Source organism: Sus scrofa, chromosome 13, assembly GCF_000003025.6.
Source record: "Sus scrofa isolate TJ Tabasco breed Duroc chromosome 13, Sscrofa11.1, whole genome shotgun sequence".
In the NCBI taxonomy this organism is placed as follows: Eukaryota; Metazoa; Chordata; class Mammalia; order Artiodactyla; family Suidae; genus Sus; species Sus scrofa.
The window spans coordinates 28,982,434-29,005,245 of NC_010455.5; the positions used below are offsets into that span (position 1 = coordinate 28,982,434).

At 41.6% G+C, this 22,812-nt stretch overlaps 1 protein-coding gene across 3 annotated transcripts in view; it reads right to left on the reverse strand.

Moving 5' to 3' along the window:
* LZTFL1 (leucine zipper transcription factor like 1) overlaps positions 1–22,812 on the reverse strand; it is a 30,044-nt gene extending 7,232 nt beyond the window's left edge. Inside the window, exons 1-7 of one of the 3 annotated variants that reach the window (XM_021068643.1) lie at positions 22,792–22,812; positions 7,714–7,838; positions 5,214–5,408; positions 3,866–3,926; positions 2,177–2,248; positions 606–671; positions 442–519 (exon numbers count right to left, since the gene is read on the reverse strand). In XM_021068643.1, the coding sequence (XP_020924302.1) occupies positions 442–519; positions 606–671; positions 2,177–2,248; positions 3,866–3,926; positions 5,214–5,408; positions 7,714–7,838; positions 22,792–22,806 (612 nt within the window). In that variant the 5' untranslated portion in view covers positions 22,807–22,812. Of the gene's footprint in view, positions 1–441; positions 520–605; positions 672–2,176; positions 2,249–3,865; positions 3,927–5,213; positions 5,409–7,713; positions 7,839–14,012; positions 14,192–22,791 lie in introns of those variants that run through there. The other 2 variants (XM_001926820.4, XR_002337510.1) reach the window with 2 other exon arrangements.

Consider the following 22,812-nt stretch of genomic DNA (forward strand, 5'->3'; position numbering starts at 1 on the left):
AGATAAAGATGGATTAGGATGCATGACTAGTAAGTTCATTCTATTTTGTCATACTTACCAAAGGGAAACTAAAGTAATAATTTCTGTGTAATAAGCCCTGGGCACAAATCCAATTAACTAAAAATTCTTCCTTTCTTCCTTTCCCTTTTTTTCCCCCACTGTAACTGGAACGGCAAAGCGAAAGGGGGAAGAACTTAAGAAAAAACTATGACCATCTCGTATGCAAAAGGGCTCTCAAGACATGTGAGGCACATGAGCTGTGTATCTGTCCCCTTGCCCTGACCAGGCCCGCACCTGGCCTTTGGTGGACAAGGACGTCCTGATGCAGGACAACAGTGGTGGCCTCCCTCTCAGGGAGCATAACAGTAAATAAGACTTATTAAAGTTTAAAAATTGATTATATTTAGAAAATGTGAAAAAGATGGCTAAAACTGATTTCACCTTTTGATTTCCTTGATCAAGCTGTAAATCCTGCAGTGCTTTTTCTAGCTTTGACTTCTCATCCAATGCATTTGTTGCCTATAATCAAGTTTAGACAAAACACAGTCAGCATTTAGTCTGCAAGTCACTCTTCCAACAATTTTGTTAAAGTACTTCTTGGTTACCTGTGTTTCAGTGGCCTTTAGCCTTGACTTTAATTTCTCGTTCTCTTCTTGAAGTCTTAAAATTTCCTTTGTGAGTAAATTCAAGTTTATGTTAGTCAAAGTGTTTTTAATATTTGAAATCACTTGTTTCCCTTTTAATTTTTAAATTAAATTCAAATTACGTAATAGTTCAAAAGTCTGCATGCCCCAGTTACTGGAAATATCCCAGTTTCACCCAGAACACCAACCTCAACACCTGTGAGTCAACTTCGGCTCTAAGTCTTCTAGATCCTTCTTTCACAGTCTCCCAGACTTTTTTCAGTCCTCTGTTCTCAGCCTTTTTCCGAAGTCATCCACTTCACCATCTCCCACCTAGCTGAGCCTGCAACTCCTGGGTCTGTCCTCCACCTACACTGTGTACACCATTGGCCACTGATCCTAAAACACAATCCTCACTGTTCCAACACTCCGTGCCCAGCCCCTAGACGGTTCTGATAAGCCAAGGCCAAAGTCCCTTGCTGATCAGTAGTTCTATTATGAGTATCATCTCTTGGTCCAGTCTCTTCTTACTATACCCCAGCACATGCAGCATACCCAGGCAGAGAGCTTGGGCTTTGCTCCAAGGCATGTCAGCCTCCACTGCCTCTGACGGCTGCCGCTCTGTTCCCCCGCCAGCCATGTCCTTCACTTCCCTCTGACAATTCAATCTGTCTTCACTTATCAGCCCAGCTGAGGCACTGCCTTTCTCAAGAGCCTGTCCTTAACTACTCTTATTCATATGGAACAGTGTCTTCTCTGCCACCCTATGCTGCACAGGTCAGCAGTTTCCTGTCTCTGTTTCCGGAATATAAGTTCTCCATTTCCAAAGAGACTATAACATTTCTTTTTTTTTGTCTTTTTGCTATTTCTTTGGGCCACTCCTGTGGCATATGGAGGTTCCCAGACTAGGGGTCGAATCGGAGCTGTAGCCACAGGCCTACGCCAGAGCCACAACAACGTGGGATCCGAGCCGTGTCTGCAATCCACACCACAGCTCACGGCAATGCCGGGTCGTTAACCCACTGAGCAAGGGCAGGACCGAACCCGCAACCTCATGGTTCCTAGTCGGATTTGTTAACCACTGCGCCACGACAGGAACTCCAGAGACTATAACATTTCTGAGAGCAAAAGGCCAGGTATTACATTTCTTTTTATGTAACAATATCTAGCATAATTTGAGAACACAGGAGTCATGAAAAATAGTTGTGTATTGGTAATTTTTATACACCTTATAAAAAAAAAGTCCTTTCATTGTTATTACAGATCATAAACTTCAAATGTCCATCAATAAACACTGTCCAAAATTCCATGCTCTTTACTTCATCATGAAAAGACGCAATCAAGAGCTGCATCACACTCTTTAGGAGCTAAGTGTGTCCTCTTCTGGCCCACCAGATACCATTAAGTACAACTACTGTGACAGGCCAATGACCCTCAGTGGACTGAAGCAGAAATCAATGCCTTCTGCCCCAGTCTCTCTACTCTAGAGCTGTGCAGGCAGTGAGCATACATCCTCAGAGGGTTTGACATTTCTCAAATGATGGCAACATTACCTTGTTTAGGAGTTCTGCTGCTCCACCTTCATTAAGTGGAGCAAGTTTTGGCCTTATGTTATCTATGATGGGCTGAAACGAAATACAGAAAACAAACTGAAATCGCCACAGGATAAATTATGTGTAATCACTGAATGCCTGTACTTTCTAAGAGGAAGACACTGTGTAAACATATCCACTGGGATGTCAGCTAGGTTTTTGTTGGTTTGGTTCCCTGTTATATCCCAGTACTCAGACCGGTACCTGGCCCACAGTGCTCAAGGCCAGTTAGAGATGAAAATGAAACCCGTCCTCCTCATACCTTAAAAACAACAACAACAGATGGAAGAGAAAGGAGGATGGGAAAGTGCTAAAAGACAGAGCATATAGATTCTAGTATCTAGGGACGGGGCTTTTAAACTGTGGGAGCTGAAACAGAGCTTTCTGTATGAACCCCAGGCTCTGGGAAAAACTGTAATAATGATGAGAATTTAGACAACTACATTACTGATTACTAACTTGACACAAATATGCCAGCGGTTTAGCTATATATATTCAGACAAAAGAACCCATGCCTTTTGACCCAAAAATTTCTTAGCCAGAGGAATAACTGGACAATTGTTTTGTATGTGTAATGTTCATGGATGCATCTCAGCAGCGTTTTACTATGCAACACCACCCAGTATTTATGGTAATTCTACACAATGGAATATGCTCAGTGGTCACTGCAGATTATGAGCATGATTAAAGAGAGAAGTAGGTAACTACTAGCATTGTCTGCACTTGATGGATGAGGAGAACATGGCTCAGCCATCTTAGGTAACCTGCTCAGAGTCACACAGCTGGGGAGTGACAGTGCCAGGATGTGTGACAGCCCCCAAAGCCTGGGCTCCGCGTTGTCTGAGTGAAGAGCCCACACGGCTGGGAGGCAGGTGGACTGCAGGGACTTCATGTATGCATGCATGTGTGTGAGAAATGGTAGACAAAGTTTTTCAGTTACTTCCAAAGATTTTCTTCTTCTGTCTAAAAATGTGAGAGGTAAGTCTTGAATTGTGTTCTTGAGTCAAATGCTTTTCCTTGAGAGTTCTCACCTTAACTCTGAATGCTCTGAGCCGCTTGAGGATTTTATTTTTTGCCTTTTCTAGGGCCGCTTCCCGTGGCATATGGAGGTTCCCAGGCTAGGGGTCTAATAGGAGCTGTAGACGCTGGCCTACGCCACAGCCACAGCAACTCGGGATCCGGGCTGTGTCTGTGACCTACACCACAGCTCATGGCAATGCCGGATCCTTAACCCACTGAGCGAGGCCAGGTAGCGAACCCACAACCTCATGGTTCCTAGACGGATTCTTTTCTGCTGCGTCATGACAGGAACTCCAAGGATTTTATTTTATTTATTTTATTTTTGTCTTTTTAGGGCTGCACTTGTGCAGCATGTGGAGGTTCCCAGGCTAGGGGGTCGAATCGGAGCTGCTGCTGCCAGCCTAAACCACAGCCACAGCAACATAGGATCCAAACCGCGTCTGCAAGCTACACCACAGCTCATGGCAATGCCAGATCCTTAACCCACTGAGCAAGGAGAGGGACTGAACCTGCGTCCTCATGGATGCTAGTTAGATTCGTTTCCCCTCCCCTGAGCCACAATGCGAACTCCCACTTGAGGATTTTAAACACTGGCTACTAAGCTTTTGACTTGGAATGACCAAAAATTACCTTTTTATTCGAAGATATAAATTCTGCTTTTTCAAATTCTGCAACTTGCTCTAATAATTCTCTGGAAGATAAAAGCAAATATGAAAAGACGCATTTAGAACCGATTTGTATTATACACACAGGAATAAAAGGACTGATATCAATCTCTATAACATGCCAGAGACTATAGAGCAAGATGAATAAAACTTCACCATATCAAAAATAATACTTAGTTACTAATGGTCAAGAATCCAAGTTCCATGGACTCAAATTTGAACCTTCCATAGCATCTAGTATTTTGTACCTACTGAGTGTACAATGTAATTGCTAGAACTAAAAGACAATGTTAATACAACTATGTCTGAAATTTGTAGTCAACTCTGTATTTCTGAAGTGCAAAAGGGCGAATGCTCTATAATATATATTGTTAGCTGGTAGATATTTAAGGAAAACGGATTTTAATAGAGGAGCCTTGAAAGAGCAGGACTAGTTCATATCTACTGAAAAAGAGTATGATGAATTCTCAAGAGGACGGATGGTTTGGGGGTGATTCACCTAAACATTTCCTTTTACTTGCAAAGGTACACTGGGGGCTGACTGTGCAAAAGCTTACAGAGTGAATGGCAGTAACTACTCTTTTAAGCTTCTTAGTAGGTCAGTTTCTCAAAAGTTTTCTCACTAGTTTCCTACTGACAGTTGGAGGAGCAAAATGGTTTCCTTCCCTACCTGAGGCCACCACCAGTGTTGCTCAGCATGTCCATGAGCCGCTGCATGGCACCTGTGCTTAGTGAACAGCCCCGGGCTTGCTGTCAGTCTTTCCAATCTCTGGCATGACTTTTCTTAGTGTGAATTTCAATTTCATTGACTTTACCATATTTTTTAAAAACTAAGGGGCTTTTTGATACTGTTCACATTATAAAACTTTGAAAAAATGTTTCCTATTTTAAAGAGTAGAATATAATTTTAATGCAAATTATTTAGAAACAAACTTGCAATACCACGTGTGACTTGATGGTATCTGAATTAATTTTTCAGCTGTTTCATATTCTTTATTTCTCAGTTGACCTATCTCTAAAGACTTACTATAATAATGATCAGGGCAACAAAGATCCCATAAGGAATAATTAATAATAGCTGAAGAGCAATCTCATAATCTCCAAGGCCTTTATAACAGTGAGAAACCGTGGAAACAGCATTTTGAAGAAGACGCTGAACGCATGGCACCTGGATGTACCTGGATCCTCTGCTGTTACCCTACCCAAATGTTCTCACACAGTAGCTCCATGAAAAGAAGCAGCAAAGATATTCACTAACTTTTAAGATTGTGCTTGGGCCTCTTTGTCATAAGTGTGGATACAAATTTTACTACCTGTTTTCAAGTTCAGAGATGTCTGTCTGGAGCTTGAGGTACCACTTCTCAGCTTGTGAGAAAAGCTGCCGCAGAAGCAGCACGTTGGTGTAGGCTGTGTTGATGAGCTCAGACTCCACCTCGCCATGGACCACAGCCTGTAACCCATTCAGGACCTCAGAGACTTCATCTATGGTGAAAGTCTCCTCCACTAGCCTGAAAAACAACCACAACCCAAAGCCTCTGAATAAAGAGCAAAAACCATTTACAAAATAAAACAAAACTAAGAAACCCATGTCACGTATAGAATTGATTTAAGGGTTACTGACAGTCTCTCTGGGAACTATTTTCTTTATTAATAAAACAGTTTGAAAATAATTTAAGCTCAATTAATTTTTTTAAGCTCAATTAATTTTTGATGTCTATTTAGAAGATTAAACTGTGGCTTGTTCTTCAAATGTGCACATCCTTTAATACAAGTACGTGTTCAGAAACATTCCCCCAACTATCAACTTTTTCTTTAGCTTTTTGGTGAAAAATTTTTTAATCTCCCTGAAATTAGTTTCATCACATTTAATTATTTTAATTACTTCATAAGTCACCTGAGAGGGGTAATTTCTCTTTCCTTTAGATTATTTGTCTAGCAGTTCAATAACTGTACAAACCATTTACATGTTAGTAAATACCTATGAGAAAATCAGTGGTAATTATATACTGCTTCTTTTAGCATTCTTAAGACTCAAAAAAAAAAAACTTATTTTAAGGTTCCACTGACCACTCCATAAAAATGAACATCCTCCCCAAATTATTAACAATCCACTCTCCCACAGAGAATGTTTGAGTTAGAAGGGAACCCTGGAGCCACTTTCACCTATCCTCTCACTTCACAGATGAACACAGGTTCTGAGGATGGAGGTGACACGCTCACGATTCCACTGAGGGTGACTCATCCTCACAGTCATTGCCAGCAATCTCAGCAATTCATGCCCAACAGCTGAATCCTTGAGAAAGCTTCCACGCATGCCTCCTGCTTCCAACGACACAGCCCTCTCCTCTCCCTGTCTCCATCCTCAAAGTCCTTTAGGCCTCAGATGCTCAGCAGGTGAAGAGCTACGGCCTCAATCCCAGGTTATCTTTTTCCTCATTCAAAAGGACATAATGAAGTTGCACCAAACTTTTATCACAGTTATGCTCAAGTTAGTACTATCTGATTCACCCTTCTTAGTGTTTCATTTACCCAGCATAATTTAACCACTCTAAAAAAAGAGAACTTTAACTATTTTTGATATGTCCTTATTAAATGTATGAACAATCTATAGTCTTTAATAGAACAAAGCAAATCAGCTTTAAGAATATGCCTTTTTTTTTTTTTTGAGCAACCCATGTTCATTGTTTGAATAGCAATTAAGGTACTCCGATGCATAAAGTAAGTAACAAAGTACCTTCTCTAGCTGTCCCACGGCCTCACAGATTAGACTGTTGCTTACATCTGCTGAGGGACAGGAAGCCAGAGAATCAGATTAGATTAATAGATCGGACAGATAATAGTCTACACCTCATGGTCTCTGCTACTGCCTGAAGTTCATGACTTCATGACAGTTACAGCTCACTTGGAGCCCTTTTTCACTTACGTCTTATGTGACATTTAAGTGTGCCAAAATCTGATCTCCAAGTAATCTGTTGTCTCTATATTACTCAGTCCTTTTCATTGGTTTCCCTATTATCCTTCATTATTAAGTTTTCTGTGGACTTTTATTACCTTCCATTGTTGGTCCAATCAAACTAATTATCATCTCTTGCTGCAAACCAACTAACGATTTTGGTACTGGTCAGCAAGTTTTTCATGGTTTCCTACTGTTTTCCCCTCTTCTAGTTCTTTGAAATAAACTGCATAGGTGGGAGTTCCCCTTGTGGCTCAGCAGAAACGAATCTGACCGACATCCACGAGGACACAGGTTTGATGCCTGGCCTCACTCAGTGGGTTAAGGATCCGGCCTTGCTGTGAGCTGTGGTGTAGGTCGCAGATATGGCATGGATCACACATTGTTGTAGCTGTGGTGTAGGCCAGCAGCTGCGGCTCCAACTCAACCCATAGCCTGGGAACCTCCAAATGCTGCGGGTGCAGCCCCAAAATAAAAGACAAAAAAAAAAAAAAACCCTGGGTAGGTTTTTTTTTTGCTAATTGTTATGTCTTCTAATTAATAACTCAAGTAATTGAAGTTCTGGAATCTTTAATACAGCAAGTCAATCTTTTAACCCACAAACACTTCAGTTTCCTGACTGCTCTTCTGAAACTTTGCAATGCCCTAATTATCATGTGTGTGTCTGATAACAGATGGCTCCCAACCCAATTTCCTGAGTTTCACACATCCATGAAGCTTAGCAGAGCTGCTCTCAGTGAATAACTGTTGACCAGGATACTGCAGCGATGGCTTGGACAGCCTATGCTACAGCACCCCATGCTGGCCACAGAAAGGATCCATGTTCCTTTCCACTGAGCTCCCTTCAAGTCCTCTGATACCTGCTCTCCTTGAGGTCTTGGAAGCAGGAATCTACAGTTTTGAGTCTCAAGCCTCTTTTTGAACGAGCAAAACGCATATAGTTAATAACTTCATTTTGATGGTGTTCATTTAGACCCAACTCTGCCTGAAAGAGAAAAGTAATGAGTTAATCTCAAAGATGCAATAAAGGAACCAACAATGAAAACGTACAGGAGTTCCCCTCGTGGCTCAGAGGTAACGAATCTAACTAGCATCCATGAAGATGCGGGTTTGATCCCTGGACTTGCACAGTGGGTTAAAGGATCCAGTGTTACTGTGAGCTGTGGTATAGGTCGCAGACGCAGCTTAGATCTGGCATTGTTGTAGCTGTGGTCAGACCAGTGGCTATAGCTCTGATTTGACCCCCTAGCCTGGGAACTTCCATATGCTGCGTGTGTGGCCCTAAAAAAGAAAGAAAGAAGGAAAACATACAGGCTATCCTGTGGTGGAGACTGCTAGATGCTCACTATGTTTTTTCCATCTTCCTGGACACAGGGCTGCCCAATGAGTGGACATCCCCCACCCCTCCTTGAAGTCAGGTATGGCCGTGTGACTACTTCTCAGCAACAGATATGAGCAGAAGAATGAGGGCTATTCCCAAACCCTGGGCCTTACAACATGGGGCACACCTTTGCCACACCCTATTTCTCTGAAATCTGGAAGAGGTGGTTGCATGTGCATGGTTGGCACAATGCCCTGAGGGCTGGGGGAGCACAAGATGAAGGAGACGGTATCCCTGAATGACTTCGTGAAGCAGCACCGACCCAGGCACCTGAGGTGAGCAGTGAGACGGCTCTTCTGTGTGAGAGAAATAAACTTCTGTATTTTTTTTTTTTTTCTTTTTTGGCTACCCCATGGCAAAAGGAGTTCCTGAATCAGGGATCAGATCTGAGCTGCAGTAGTGACTTACGCTGCAGCTGCAGCAACGCCATATCCTTTAAGCCACTGTGCCAGGCAGGGGATCAAACCTGCATCCTGGTATTGCAGAGATGCCACTATTCCTGTTGCACCACAGTGGGACTTCCAATTTGGTTTTTTTTTTTTTTTCTTCTTCTTCTTTTTAGGACTTCACCCACGTGGCATATGGAGATTAGCAGCCTAGGAGTCCAATCTACATATCCATAGGCATAGCAACACCAGAACCGAGCCTTGTCTACAACCTATACCGCACCTCATGGCAACACCAGATCCTTAACCCACTGAGTGAGGCCAGGGAGCGAACCTGTGTCTTCCCGGATGCTGGTGAGATTCGTTTCCACTGAGCCAAGATGGGAACTCCAACTTCTGTATTCTTTAAGCCACTGTTTTTTGGATCTCTATTACAGCAATTTAACCTTATCCCATACCATACAGCTTAAAAAAAATAATGTCTGTTTGTTTGGCCTCGTCCACGGCATGCAAAAGTTTCCAGGCCAGGGATCAAACCTGAGCCATAGCAGTGACTGGACCTACTGCAGTGACAATGTTGGATCCCTAGGCCACTAGGGAACTCCTGTTTAATTTTGGAATAGGCATTAATCGGTTTTGATTTAAACCAGATATGAGTTGAAAACTATAAGCTAGAGATTGATAAAGTTCTTTTTCATTTTATAGCTATATAGAAAATTAAAAAAGGAAATTATAAAATTGAACATCTAATGGAGGAGACTCAATGAGTCAGAATTATCTTTAAGAATAACCTGATCTATCATAGCCTTCTTGTGAGAGATGAAAGTCTACCTTGCAAGCCTCTTTTCTAGGGTTACGTCTCATCCTCAGCACACAGTGCTGCTGCCGACATCGTCAAGGCCATTGGTGTGATCCCCAGGAAGGTCACCAGGCATGATCTCCTTCACCCCCAAGTCCCTCACCATGGCTTTGCTGCATCTATGCACATCCTTACCTCCTCTCGGCAGCTTCAATTTTCTTAGAACATAAGTCTACGAGGGCCATGACCCTGCCCACCTGGTTCCCTGAGTATCCCAGAGACTCCTCATAGTGCCTGGCACACATCAGACATGTGCCTGACAAGTGAACGGAAAGAGTTCCTCCTTCTAAAGGTCACTCCTTCATGAGGCTTTAATCTGTTCTCTTTCAAATTCCTAGGGGCTTCAGTTAACCAATTACTCCCCCTCGCAACATTCTATAGGCTTCTTCTTCCCTTCAGACTATAGAAAAGACTACGTACACAAACCTCATTTGTACTAAAAAACAAAATCAAACCAAACCAGAGATTCTCTCCAGCTACCACTGCATTTCTCTACTTCCCTTCTACTCTTGCTATCTTCATTCTATACGCTGCTCAACTTGCCTTTGTAAAGCTCACCAACAACTTCTTAATTACAGACCCAACTATGGCTGATGTCTTGCTGTCCACTGATCTCCATTCTTTGACTGCTAACCCCACCTTCCCCTTCTGGATCTCATCTGGAGGCTCCTCTTCTTGGGCTTGCCTCTTAAGTATCTGCACTTCCCAGGGCCCTGCCTTTGGAACCTTACTCTTGTCACTCTCTATCCTCTCCTTGATAACATAATCTATCTCAAGGCTTCAACAGTTACCTATATATACCTGACTCTCAAGTATAACAGGCTGACCTACAGATGTGTACCCCAACTGCATATGAACAACTCCACCAAATCTTTTTCTCTCCCCACAGTCTTTTAAATATTTCTACCATTCAAGATATTAAATTTCAATAATGTAGGAATTACTCAAAATATCATGATACTCTCTAATGGTTTAATTATCCAGTAGACTAATGCTTCCGAACAACTAGCTAAGGCACATTGACCCATGTAAACCAACACATTTGAGGTATGTACTTGCCTTACTTTCGTGACTCTACCTTCTTTGGTTAAACTGGTAACTATGATGGAAAGGAAAAAGTTCCTTATGTTTTTGGTTTACACTGATTATTGGCTAACTCCTGAACTAACGCCAAACTTTAGAAATAGTAGTAGTAATGATGATAACTGCTAGAAATTCAGAGGTTACGATGTGCCAGGCATGTTCTCATTTAATCCTCAATACAACCCTCTGAAAAAGGTAATAAAATCCTACTTTACAGACAGAAAACTGAGATACAGAGAAGAAATTTTACCTATGCTAATGAACTGGTAAGTGGGAAAGCAGGGATCAGAAGCAGGTAATCTAACTCCATAGCTTATCTCAACTCTGCTGTTCCAAATCCTTTTTGGAAAATGACAGAATTTAAATAAGTAAAAGAACATATACATGTTATAGCTGCATATGCACCTAAGTTGTGACTCACAAGACAGATTTCCACCAGGCATTTAAAATACAAAAAAAATTTTTTTCAGTGGGTTAAGGATCCAGCGTTGTCACTGTGGCATCAGGTCACTGCTGTGGCACAGGTTTGATCCTTGGCAGATCCATGCTGTGGATGTGGGGAAAAAACCCAAAACCTGAAGTTCCCTTCGTGACTCAGCAGTATCCATGAGGATGCAGATTCGATCCCTGGCCTTGCTCAGTGGGTTAAGGGTCAGCACTGCAGTGAGCTGTGGTGAAGGTCACACACTCAGCTTGGATCCTGTGTTGCTGTGGCTGTGGCTCTGATTCGACCCCTAGCCTGGGTACTTTCATATGCCCCAGGTGTGGCCCTAAAAAGCATGCGCGCACGCACGCACACACACACACACACACACACACACCCACCAAAAGAACTGACTACCACCATTAGAAACCTTATTATACCTTCTGGTCACATAAGTGCATAGGCAAGAATATTCCACAATTGGAAACATCTCAAAACAAAGTCACAACTTGCTAAAAAAAAAAAAAAAATCCCATAAAGAAACTTTCATTCATTCTTCATTGTTTATAGTATTCAATCTACACTCATAAGGCTTCCATACTCACGCAATTCTTTCTCTGACCCTGTTTCCCAGGATTCTACTGTAAGAACACTCTACTTCAGTCAAACTAGTCTGTTAATCAGCCTGAAGCATGACTGAACATTTGCGGCTTATACTTTCACTCCCCTTACCCAATCCTTGACCAAAAGTACCTTTCCATTCCTATTCAAGAATGTGAACCTAACACAGTGGCGTGCAGGTAAATGCTTAACAACTGGCATTTGGGGTGGGGAGTATGAAACTGATCGGCAGCCCTTGCTGGTTTCCATGATGTAAATACTCCCAGCATGGCTGATTTCAAGCTACTAATAATATACTGTCACCGAATGCCGAGATGAGAAAACCTGGATAAAACTGCCTCTTACCAGCCAGTACAAGCATGCTCCAGAAAACCACCAAATTTCTACCCATCCTTCAAGACCAAACCTGTTTCACCTACTCTGTGAAGCCTCCCAATGTACCTTCAGTAACTCCAGTTATGCCTTCCTCCAAAAACTAGCACGTATCATCTCTGCTACTCATATGGAAACACCACAAATTGATTACTACCTCATACTAGTAGTTGTCTTTTATTTCCCCCCAAGTGTGGCTCCTCCAACTAGACTGTAAGCTTGTGAGGGCATGCTTATACCACACAGCTCCTTCTAGAATGGAGCTGTTCGTTATCTTCTCTTCCATCAATTAGAGTTAAGACTGTCCTAAGACCAAGAAGAAATAATTACTCAAACTGACGATGAACTTTAGGACAAAAGACAGAAAAGTTCCTCTAAAATGGATGGGAGTGAAGAAAAGTTGCAGAAATAGGCAGCTGAGCTCAGTAAGAGAAATAGCATCCTGTGAAGAACTGGCACTCACAAATCTTTGCGTCCTCATAAACACACATGTACTCTGCATATACATGAGTCATATCATTAGAGAGAAAAAGGAATGGGTGTAAGTACCCAAAGCACTGGATTAAAAACCAGATTTATGCCTGGTTATGCAACTCTCTGTTACCAAATTACTTAACCCCATTAACACCAGTGACGCCACCTGCTAATGAGAGCAGGCAATATGATGATCAACTCTAAAATACATAGAAAAAAGAGGGCAATATCTAAAAAGGGGAATCAAAATTTCTTTTAATTTTGTTCCAGAAATATTCTATTAAAATAATAAAAAGAGCTAAAAACAGAGCAAGAGTCCTACCAGAGCACTGCCACACTAGTGTCCTGAGATTGGGCCATAAAGTGAGGGGGAAAGGAACAAAGGTACTAGAAATGGTTCCCTGTTCCTGACCATGTCCCAAAGTCCATATACAGTTCTACTGTGAAAAGTATGAGGAGGAAAATGTAATAAAAAAAATAAGTACAACCTAATAAAACCTATCATATACTGAACGCTTAATTTTTAAGACATTGTGCTGTTTTATATGAATTATCTCATTTATCTTTTTAATAACCCAAGAATCTATTATTATCTTCAACCTACTAGCCTGACACCAAAGCATCAGTAGGTGCTTTGCAAATTGATGTAAAGTAATGACAGAAGATAGCACGTAATCAGACGTCAAATTTTTTTGTGACATCACCATCATTTCTTCAACTTCTTAATATTTTAGGAAAATCAAGAGAATGAATGAGACAGGCCCTAAAAGCCCACGAAGGGGTAGGGAATGGTCGTTTTGTACAGCTGTACACTCAGCTGCCAAGATTGCTTGGCACAGAGGTGGACTAAATAAGAATTCTGGTTCTAAGGGATTTCCAGTGGTGCCCCCAACCTTGGTTTCACTCTTTTTTCTGAACACTTCAGAACAGTTGCTATGTAAGATGGTATGCTACATCCTCTGGAGTGATTACTGGGATATATTCTAGCTCACCCGAAAACGTACGCTCCTCCAAACGAGTGAAAACAAAAGAAATGTCATTCAAGTTTCTAGCTGTAAAATGAGGGAGCTGGGACTCATCACTCTCCCATCAGGAAGCTGGATTCATTCATGTTCTCCCTCCTCAGTTCGTTAACATAATTAACACCGCCAAAGGGGTGTGTGTGTGTGTGTGTGTGTGTGTGTGTGTGTGTGTGTGTGTCTGTGTGTGTGTGTGTGTATAAAAACTTGGTAATTTTTAGAACCAAAAATCCTGTCCTGGGCCTTCTGCTGCTAGAAGGTTCCCTCCAGCTCTCTTCGTCAGCCACCTGTGAGCTATAACTTGGCACTTTAGGCCAGGGCAAGGAATAGAGCGACGTGGTGGAGCGCGGCTGCTAGGAGAGGGTTCCACCAAGAGCTTAGGCTGAGGCTAAAAGAGCCTCCCGCACCCGGCGCGGCCTCCCCTGAGGACAGGGAGGCCCAGAGGCAAACTCACATCCGCTGCAGGCCACACCATCATTTGGGACCCCAGCTCCGCCTCTCTCCTCGGGGCGGGACGGCGCCAACGGGTCGGGTACTCACCATGGCGGCAGGCGGGCGGGATTCAACGGCCTAGAGGAGCGCGAGAAGCCAAGCACAGCCCCCCAAGCCAGGGGTCACCGAGAGAACTTGGACTTCGGAGGATGGGGGGCGGCGATAGAGAGGTGGCGGGTTGTTTAGAAGCCTCTGGTTGCTAATGGGAACCGATGCACGTGACCCTGGAGCTGTGCACGTTTATTGGCCCTCAAGGTCACGCGACAGGAAGAGCCCTACGACCGACCGACCGCCGCATGCGCATTTACTCCTAGAGACCGGAAGTCCCTCCCTTTACCGCCACGCCGACTTTGCCGGCCGCCAGCTGTTGCCAACGGTAGTCGGAGAGGGGCGGTTGCCTGGTGCCTCAGTCCTCGCGCGCGCTGCGGGGCTTCAGGGTGCGCACTGCTGCTCGCGGCTTGTCCCATATTTCCTGTGGCCTGACAGCCCATACAGCCTTGGCCTATACCACTGACTCCCTACCTTTCAATGGTCTCGTGGGGCGTCCCAGACTTTTTTCTCTTCTCGAGAGTTCTACTTGGCCGAGAAGGTCGACATCACCAGCGCTGCCAGGTTCCTGGATAGAGCTTTTAACGACCCACTCCCCACTGCTCTCATTCCACCCGCCCCCCCCCCCTTATATTCACAGTAACAATCTAATATAGCATCTTTTCTCTTAAAACAAACAAACTCGCAGAATCGGTGAAAGGGCAGTGAATTTCAAACTATCATGTCTAGACTGGTGAGTGAGGCATGTTGTTCAAATGCTTCCCTCGCCTCACCCCCAGAAATCCTGAATCAGGAAGTCTAACTCTGGTCCTTGTAACCTCAGTTTTACTGACCCTCCAGGATTGATCATGGACCACTCTTTAAGAAACACTGTCCTAAAAGATGCAGAAGACAGAAATAAGAGCAAATACAATCACAGGGAGACAACCAGTAAGGTAAAAAATGAACCTGTGGGATAGACCCTGAAATGAGAAGGAGCACAGAGTGAGGAGTTTTCTGAGATTCTGGGAGACCTAAAACTGAGGAGATTATATTTGGTATTATCCTTGACTCACAGATAGATAAACTGATTTAAATAATGCTTTTTGGATTTATGTTGATTTCGGGTGCTACACAGTGGATTGTAAAATGGATCACAGTTGGAACCTAAAGTGTGGACAGGATTTTAGAGACCTGCTTAATTTATAAATGAAGAGACTGAGAGCAAATGTCACATGTCCAAGATCTCAGAGGCCTAGGTGGGGGCATCTGAGGCTTGAGTTTGTGATGAAACTAATACAAATAGGTTTTCAAGAGCAAAACCAGAAAGCAGGTGTGAACTATTCTGGTACACTGTGTGTTAAATCATACTCTAGTTTCAAGAATTTCATTTTTCTTTTCATTTATTGCCATATTCATTTTATTTAATGTAATGATATACCAAATTATGCACAAAGCTTAGTATTTGTGTCAAGAACTGAGCTCAATATTTTTTATCTTGAAACTTTCATTGCCAGAACTAAGTGGTAGCAGATAAATTCTGTAGAATAAAGCTAACCTACAAAGGTACGCTATCTTTAGAAAAAGTGCAGCAACAAAAATGTTTATTAGTTAAATGGTCAATATGGTAAAATGGAAGTAATTTAAATGGTAATTTTCAACTCATACAAAGCAAGAATTAGAAAGAAATAGTATCATCAGGTGAGGAAAGGCAGCCCAGAAATGTGTCTTGGCCAGGAATAGAAGCAGCAGAATTAGGTCTGGAATCTAAATCTCAGGACTTACCGGCAAGGATTTTTTTGACCATTTAGTCCCACCCAAATACAGGTGACAGGGCTTCTTTTCCAAATTTATCTCTGTCCCTCTATATGTAAGGCCTATCACCCTCTGTTTAGAGGAGCTTATGAGTGTCCCATGACTATTGAAAAGAAGGGGGTGACAGGGCAGTTTTCCAGTTTGGGGCTTGGCAAAGTCTTGGGGCACGGTCAGGAGTCCTTTGCTTGGATGATTAGGGATGATATGCAGGCAGTTGCCTTTGGAAGGATCTCAAGCTTCAGGGACAAGAATAGCTGAGAGACTCCCCGGTGTGTAACCTGGAGCAGCCCCAGACATGGAAGGCTGGCCTGAGGGCATTGGCTTGGCCCCCTGTGATATCTGGGGCAGAATCTCTGGCTCCCTGCAAAATCTAAAGGGCAGGTTCTCAGCCTCCCATTATGACTCCCTCCAAGCTTAAATTTTTTACTTTACTATGCCATCTCTTACATTTCTGTTTAATGAGTTTGTCAAATTTGACAGCAGTTGCCATTATTGAGTGCCTACAATAGGCTAGACATATTCCATTTCAATAATTAATCCTCACAATCTTTGATTCTTTCTTATTACAGTAGGTGTTCATTAATTTCACACAGAAGGTCATTTTACTAGGCGTTGTGGATGTAAAATGAAAGAATTTTATAAACACTTGTATGACACTTAAGTAAACACAGTTGTTCAGCAGTTGGCATATCGAAGGAAATTGAAATGTATTTTCCTGCTAGCAAACTCCTGTGCTTGCTAAGTGTTATTAATGTAGGAGGACCAAAGCAGTGGGTAGATAATGCAAATATGTCATTGGTGAATGAGTTTGTGGCTTGGGGGTTTTTCTGAAAAGCTGCATAAGCTAGTTCATTTTAATTTAAAATTCTATTTTAATTTAAAATCTTCTGTGCCAAGGATGTTATAATATCACTGTTATCCTATCTACCCAGCTGAGTTGACTGTTGTTATATAAGCTGTCTAAATAGTGTCAGCAAATATGAACATGGATTTTGGTCTTAAATTGATGAACTTGGCTCATGAAAAGGCTGAGCTCGTGCTGTGGGTTGTTTACTAGCTTGAGTTGATTACCAAAGCAAATAATTCGAGCTGTGAGGGAGAACAGCTCCACCCTACTTTAACAGGGAGCGTCTCAGCCTCACTCTTTTTTTTTAAAAAAAAAATTGCTGTGACAATTTAAAAAATGTGTTTGTATGTGTGCACATATGTGTGTCCATTTGGAAGGATGGATGGAAGGCAAACGGACAAGGCTATCGTATACCTTTCAGCATAATTCAATGTAAATAAAATGACAACTGTGTTTAGATTATTACAAAATGAGACTCTTATGGGTTTGTAAATTACTAGTCATAACACCGGGGCCACCAATTTCAAGCAGTTTACAGACTAGACTAGGCAAAAGGAGAAACAGGAAGGTGATCATGGTCTTCTTAGCAGCAATGACAGATCTGCTCATTCTGCCACTATTTACAGAGCCACTTCTGTGTGCAAGATTCTGTGGCCAAGATAGAATCTGAGGAAAGAAGTGGAGGGATTTAGGAAACCCGAGGTTCTCCTACTCGAGAAATCTTGAGATTGGGGCACTAAGGTGAGGCTTTACCTTAAGTAAAAAGATGAAATAATAAAGAAAGTGATTAACTAAAAATTAATAGAAGTGGTACACCAAAAGAGTAAAAATCTTGAAGATTATATAGGAGAAAGGAGAGAGAGTCTGAGAAACAATGAACTGGTAGCAGGTGGAAAATAGGGGAAAATCATTTAGGGTGATTATCTTAAAGAAGACAGAGCCTTTGGAATATGGCTTCATACATGTGATACTTCCAGGGTCCTCTGTAACTCTCCCCGCCCTGCCTAATTACAAATGAGAAAGCAGCCAGGACGTTAAAGAAGGGAAGAACTCAGGATTCAGAAAGTCTTTACAGCAGCGATGGCATTTGAGTGGGGTCTCTAGTGGGCAAGAGGCTATTTTCAGTTCTGCTCTTTGCTCCTTCAGTCAGTTGATTTCAAAATGTTCTAGGTGGCCCACAGAGTATTAGAGCGTGCTGACAAACCAGATTAGTGAAATCAATATCACATGCATTAAAGGAGATCAGGCAAGGAAGTGGTTCACCATAAAATACTACAAGTCCCTTTAAGACTGTGAGGGTGACGGTAATTTCTTAGCCCAAATGATAGATTAGTTTTACTGATAAATTTCCATACATTAAAACACCCCAAAGGAAACAAACACCCCAAACATCAAGAAGTAAAGACTACTTAAAAAAGCGTTAAGAATTGGTTGGAGGAATACCTAGTGAAGTACAAGAAAAAATTTGCTGTAAATATGGTGATATGTACCATATCCTTATTCCATACCTTCATGTGCACGTACGTGTTTTTTTTTTTTTTTGTTGTTGTTGTTTTTGTTTTTCTTTCTGTGGAAGATGGAAGTTCCTGGGCTAGGGGTTGAATCAGAACTGCAGCTGCTGGCCTATGCCACAGCCACAGCAATGCCAGTTCTGAGCCACATCTGTGACCTGTACTGCACCTTGTGGCAATGCTGGATCCTTAACCCACCCACAAGGCCAGGGATTGAACTCGTATCCTAGGCAGGTTCTTAATCTGCTGAGCCACAACAGAAACTCCCACACACATGTTAGAATTAGACCCATGAGTTCAATCATTATAGTCAGTGATTGTTCATAGAAAACCTGATGTATAATAGACACTGTGGGGAAGGGACTGATAAGCAAGATGGGCTTGGTTCCTTTCAAACATGGCCTTATCAAACCATGCACAAAAATAAACTCAAAATGGCTTAAAGACTTAAATGTAAGACAAGACACCATCAAACTTCTACAAGAGAACACAGGCAAAACATTCTCTGACATCAACCATACAAATGTTTTCTTAGGTCAGTCTCCCAAGGCAATAGAAATAAAAAATAAACCAATGGGACCTGATCAAACTGCCAAGCTTTTGCCAGCAAAGGAAACCATAAAAAAACGAAAAGGCAACCTACGGAATGGGAGAAAATAGTTTTACAGGATGGAACCGACAAGAGCTTAATCTCTAAAATATACAAACAACTTAAACAGCTCAACAGCCAAAACAAAAAACAAAAAACAAAAAAAACCCAACAACCCAGTTGAAAAATGGGCAGAAGGCCTGAATAGACATTTCTCCCAAGAAGATAAACAGATGGCCAACAAGCCCATGTAAAAATGCTCAACATCACTAATTATAAGAGCAATGCAAATCAAAACTATGATGAGGTACCACTTCACACCAGTCAGAGTGGCTATCATTAACAAGTCAATAAATAACAAATGCTGGAGAGGGTGTAGAGAAAAGGGAGCCTTCCTACACTGTTGGTAGGAATGTAAACTGGCACAACCACTGTGGAAACAGTATGGAGGTACCTCAGAAAACTAAATAATGAACTACCATATGACCCAGTAATCCAACTCTTGGGCATGTATCTGGACAAAACTTTCCTTGAAATAGACACATGCACCTGTATGTTCGTTGCAGCACTGTTCACATGGAAACAATATAAACGTCCATCAACAGATGAATGGATTAAGAAGATGTGGTGTATATACACAATGGAATACTACTCAGCCAGAAAAAAGAACAAAATAATGCCATTTGCAGCAACAGGGATGGAACTAGAGATTCTCCTAATAAGTGAAGTAAATCAGAAAGAGACAAATACCATATGATATCACTTATATCTGGAATCTAATATTTGGTGCAAATGAACCTTTCCACAGAAAAGAAACTCCTGGACTTAGAGAACAGACTTGTGGTTGCCAAGGGGGAGGGGGAGAGAGTGAGATGGACCAGGAATTTGGAGTCAATAGATGCAAACTATTGCCTTTGGAATGTATAAGCAATGAGATCCTGCTGTATAGCACAGGGAACTGTATCTAGTCACTTGTCATGGAACATGATGGAGGATAAGGTGAGAAAAAGAATACACACACACACACACACACACACACGTATGTATGACTGGGTCACTTTGCTGTACAGTAGAAATTGACGGAACACTATAAACAACTATAATGGAAAAAAAATCATATAAACTTGAAACAAAATAAAACAAACACGGCCTTATAATCAGGTGAAAATGCAAGCTTGCAAAACAATCTCTGAGCAGACAATGAGTGGAATGGGAGTTAGAGAAGGAAAAGGTCCCCTATGAAGGTAGGCAGAAGTTCAGGAGAGTCTTCCAGAAGACACTGGAATTTGGGCTGGGCTTTAAAAATGGGTGGAAGAGTTGTGGGTGGATGTGATAACTGAGGAGGAGAAGGTTGTCCTGAGCAAGGAACCAGAATTTTCATCCCATGAGGCAGTAGAATTTCCAGAGATGTACTTTAAGATTTGTCATTATTTCAAGGGTCAAATTGCAAAAAGAGATATACAACGATGGAGTAAATATTCTAGTGTTTTATTCAGGAAGGTGGGCCTTCCTAGATCTGTGCTCTCTGTTAAATGTTTACCTGGATAACTGTCAATGTAAAGGTGTTCACCAAATGCATCTCATCTTAGAAAATGGGAAACAGACCTAAATTTTCTCAGGAAATTTTGCCTACAAAGGTGGAGGCTATCTTGTCCCTTTGGAAAGCCTGAATGGTTCAGTACAAGCTGTGTTCATGGATGGAAGTTTTCTCAGTGGAATGCGTAAATAGAAGGAATGCAAAAGGAAATATCATTCTTGGTCGGTTTATACTTGTCTTTCCTGCTCTGCGTTTCAAGCTCCTTGAAGGATAGAATCTTTACTCTGTGATCAACCTGAGCTCCCCCGCAAGGACTGTGCTATAATAAGCTCTGAGCAATGTTTGCAGAATTGAACTGAAGTTAAATAGGAACATCTGCACGAACATTTGTGAGTTCCTAACGGGTTCCAGATACTGTGGGTAGTGGTGGATTTTTTTTGGCTCTGGGCATGCCTTCTCTTGGAAAGTGTATCGTATGTTATTGAACATTCAGCTATCCCTATTTCTCATATTAAGTGTAATTCTGTGATGGTTTATGTAACTTTTATAAGTCTTTGAGAATGAATTATTTACTTTTTGTAATTTAAACCTTACATTTTTATATAAATACAAATTGCATTCTAGTTGATCAGTTGACTTAATGGTACATTTTGAAGATATTCCATAAAACTATTATTAATTTAGATTTTGCGGTTTTCTTTTCATATCTTGGGCTTACAGCATATTATATTTTAGTATATATTATATATAACAATGGAAATATTTACTTCCGATCTCACATATTTTATGGCCTTATGTATTAATTGCCTACTAGATGTTGGGAAAGCAAAGAGGATTGAAATGAGGTCCCTGCTCTAAAGGCCCCTAGTTGTGTAGCAGGGGAGAGAGACCCATTTAGAAGGCCACATTCACATGATGTGGGCACTTTCTGGGAAACTAGATAAGTGGCACTCAGTTCAGTATAGGACTTCAAGGAAACCACTGAAGAAGATCCCTGATCTGAATCTTTAGGGACTGGCAAGAGTTAGCCTAGCAAAGCAAGGCAGAGTGGGCAGAGGGAACATAACAAACCCATAACAGTCTAATATGTGAATTCCTAGCAAAGCTTAAATAATGTTGCCAAAAGTGTCACTGCTTTGCCAAAAAGATTGCTGAGTAAGTCATGAGTAGAAAAACAAACTACCTTTACTGGGAAAATAAAATAACCCATCACACTAAAAACCAAAGGAATATAAAGATAAGTTATATCTCTGTATCTGTTATTGTCTAAAAAGGAGTAAAGTGGGACTTCTGAGGTCTAATATGATGGTAATATTGTTTCATGATCTGGGTACAAGTTCTCTATTTTTATTTTGTGAAAATTAATGAGCATATATACATATATATGCTCTTACATATATAACTTCAATAAAGAGTTTGAAAAGTTAAATGCTTTTATAGGGATGCATGCATTTGTGTATAAATACATCAACTTAAAAGATTTTAAAAATGCTTAAAAAAAAAGGTTATATATCTGGCTTACTGCTACCATTGAGGCTAAGACACCCACCAAAGGTATTGGTGTTAACCTAAGGGTGTCTTTCCAGGACCAGAGTGTCTTTATCTGAACTCAGTCAGTGCAAAGCTCCCCCAGCACCATCAGGTACAGCAGAGGAAAAGGGTGGTGAGGACAGGTTTATTAAATCATCCTAGGAGTTTCCTGGTGGTCTAGAGGGCAAATCCTGGTTGAGGATTTGGTGTTATCACTGCTGTGGCTCAGGTTCGATTCCTGGCCTGGGCATGACAAAAAAAAAAAAAAAAAAAAAGAATTCATCCTCAACTAAACCTGTGGAGGGCAACTCTGAACATCTAACACTCACAGAATGGTAACTTTTGTGAATAGAAGTGGAGATAAATGGCCCCTAATTGTTCTTATCTGATACAACTTGGTCTTATTAAAAACAGTGGAAGTCAGAAGGCAAACATTAACAGCTGCGTGTATCAGACAGAAACAGTTTTGCACCTTAACAGAAAGTGTGAATTTCTATATTTTATTTTATGTGAGAGAAACCATAAAAACCAGAGTTAATTTTTTTCTAGGATCTCTGCTTGTATCCACCCAAGAAGGTTCTGTCTGTGTGTTGAGAGACTGCCCATGTGCCCAACGAACTTTTCCCTTAGAATTTACAACATTGTGAAGATGAAGAGTTACTTCTTTAAAATGGATATATATTTTTAAACCCTTTATGACTTGAGTCAGCATAACTCTCATTTTTTGCACATTTAACTGTGTTTCAGTAACAAATGCTTCACATTGAAAATGCAATAGTTAGTTTAATCCTCAAAGCAACCCCAGGAGATAAATACTTCCTTCTTCCCACCACTGCTCCCCTCAACACATACACCCATGGAGGGACTGGTAAGCCATGCCCCCTTCACAGTCACCTGCTGACCCTCCCTCAGCAGGTTTTGTTTCTGGTTACCCACTGCCACCTGTCCTCCATCAACCATCTTCCACCAACCTCTGGATCCTTCATGCATTC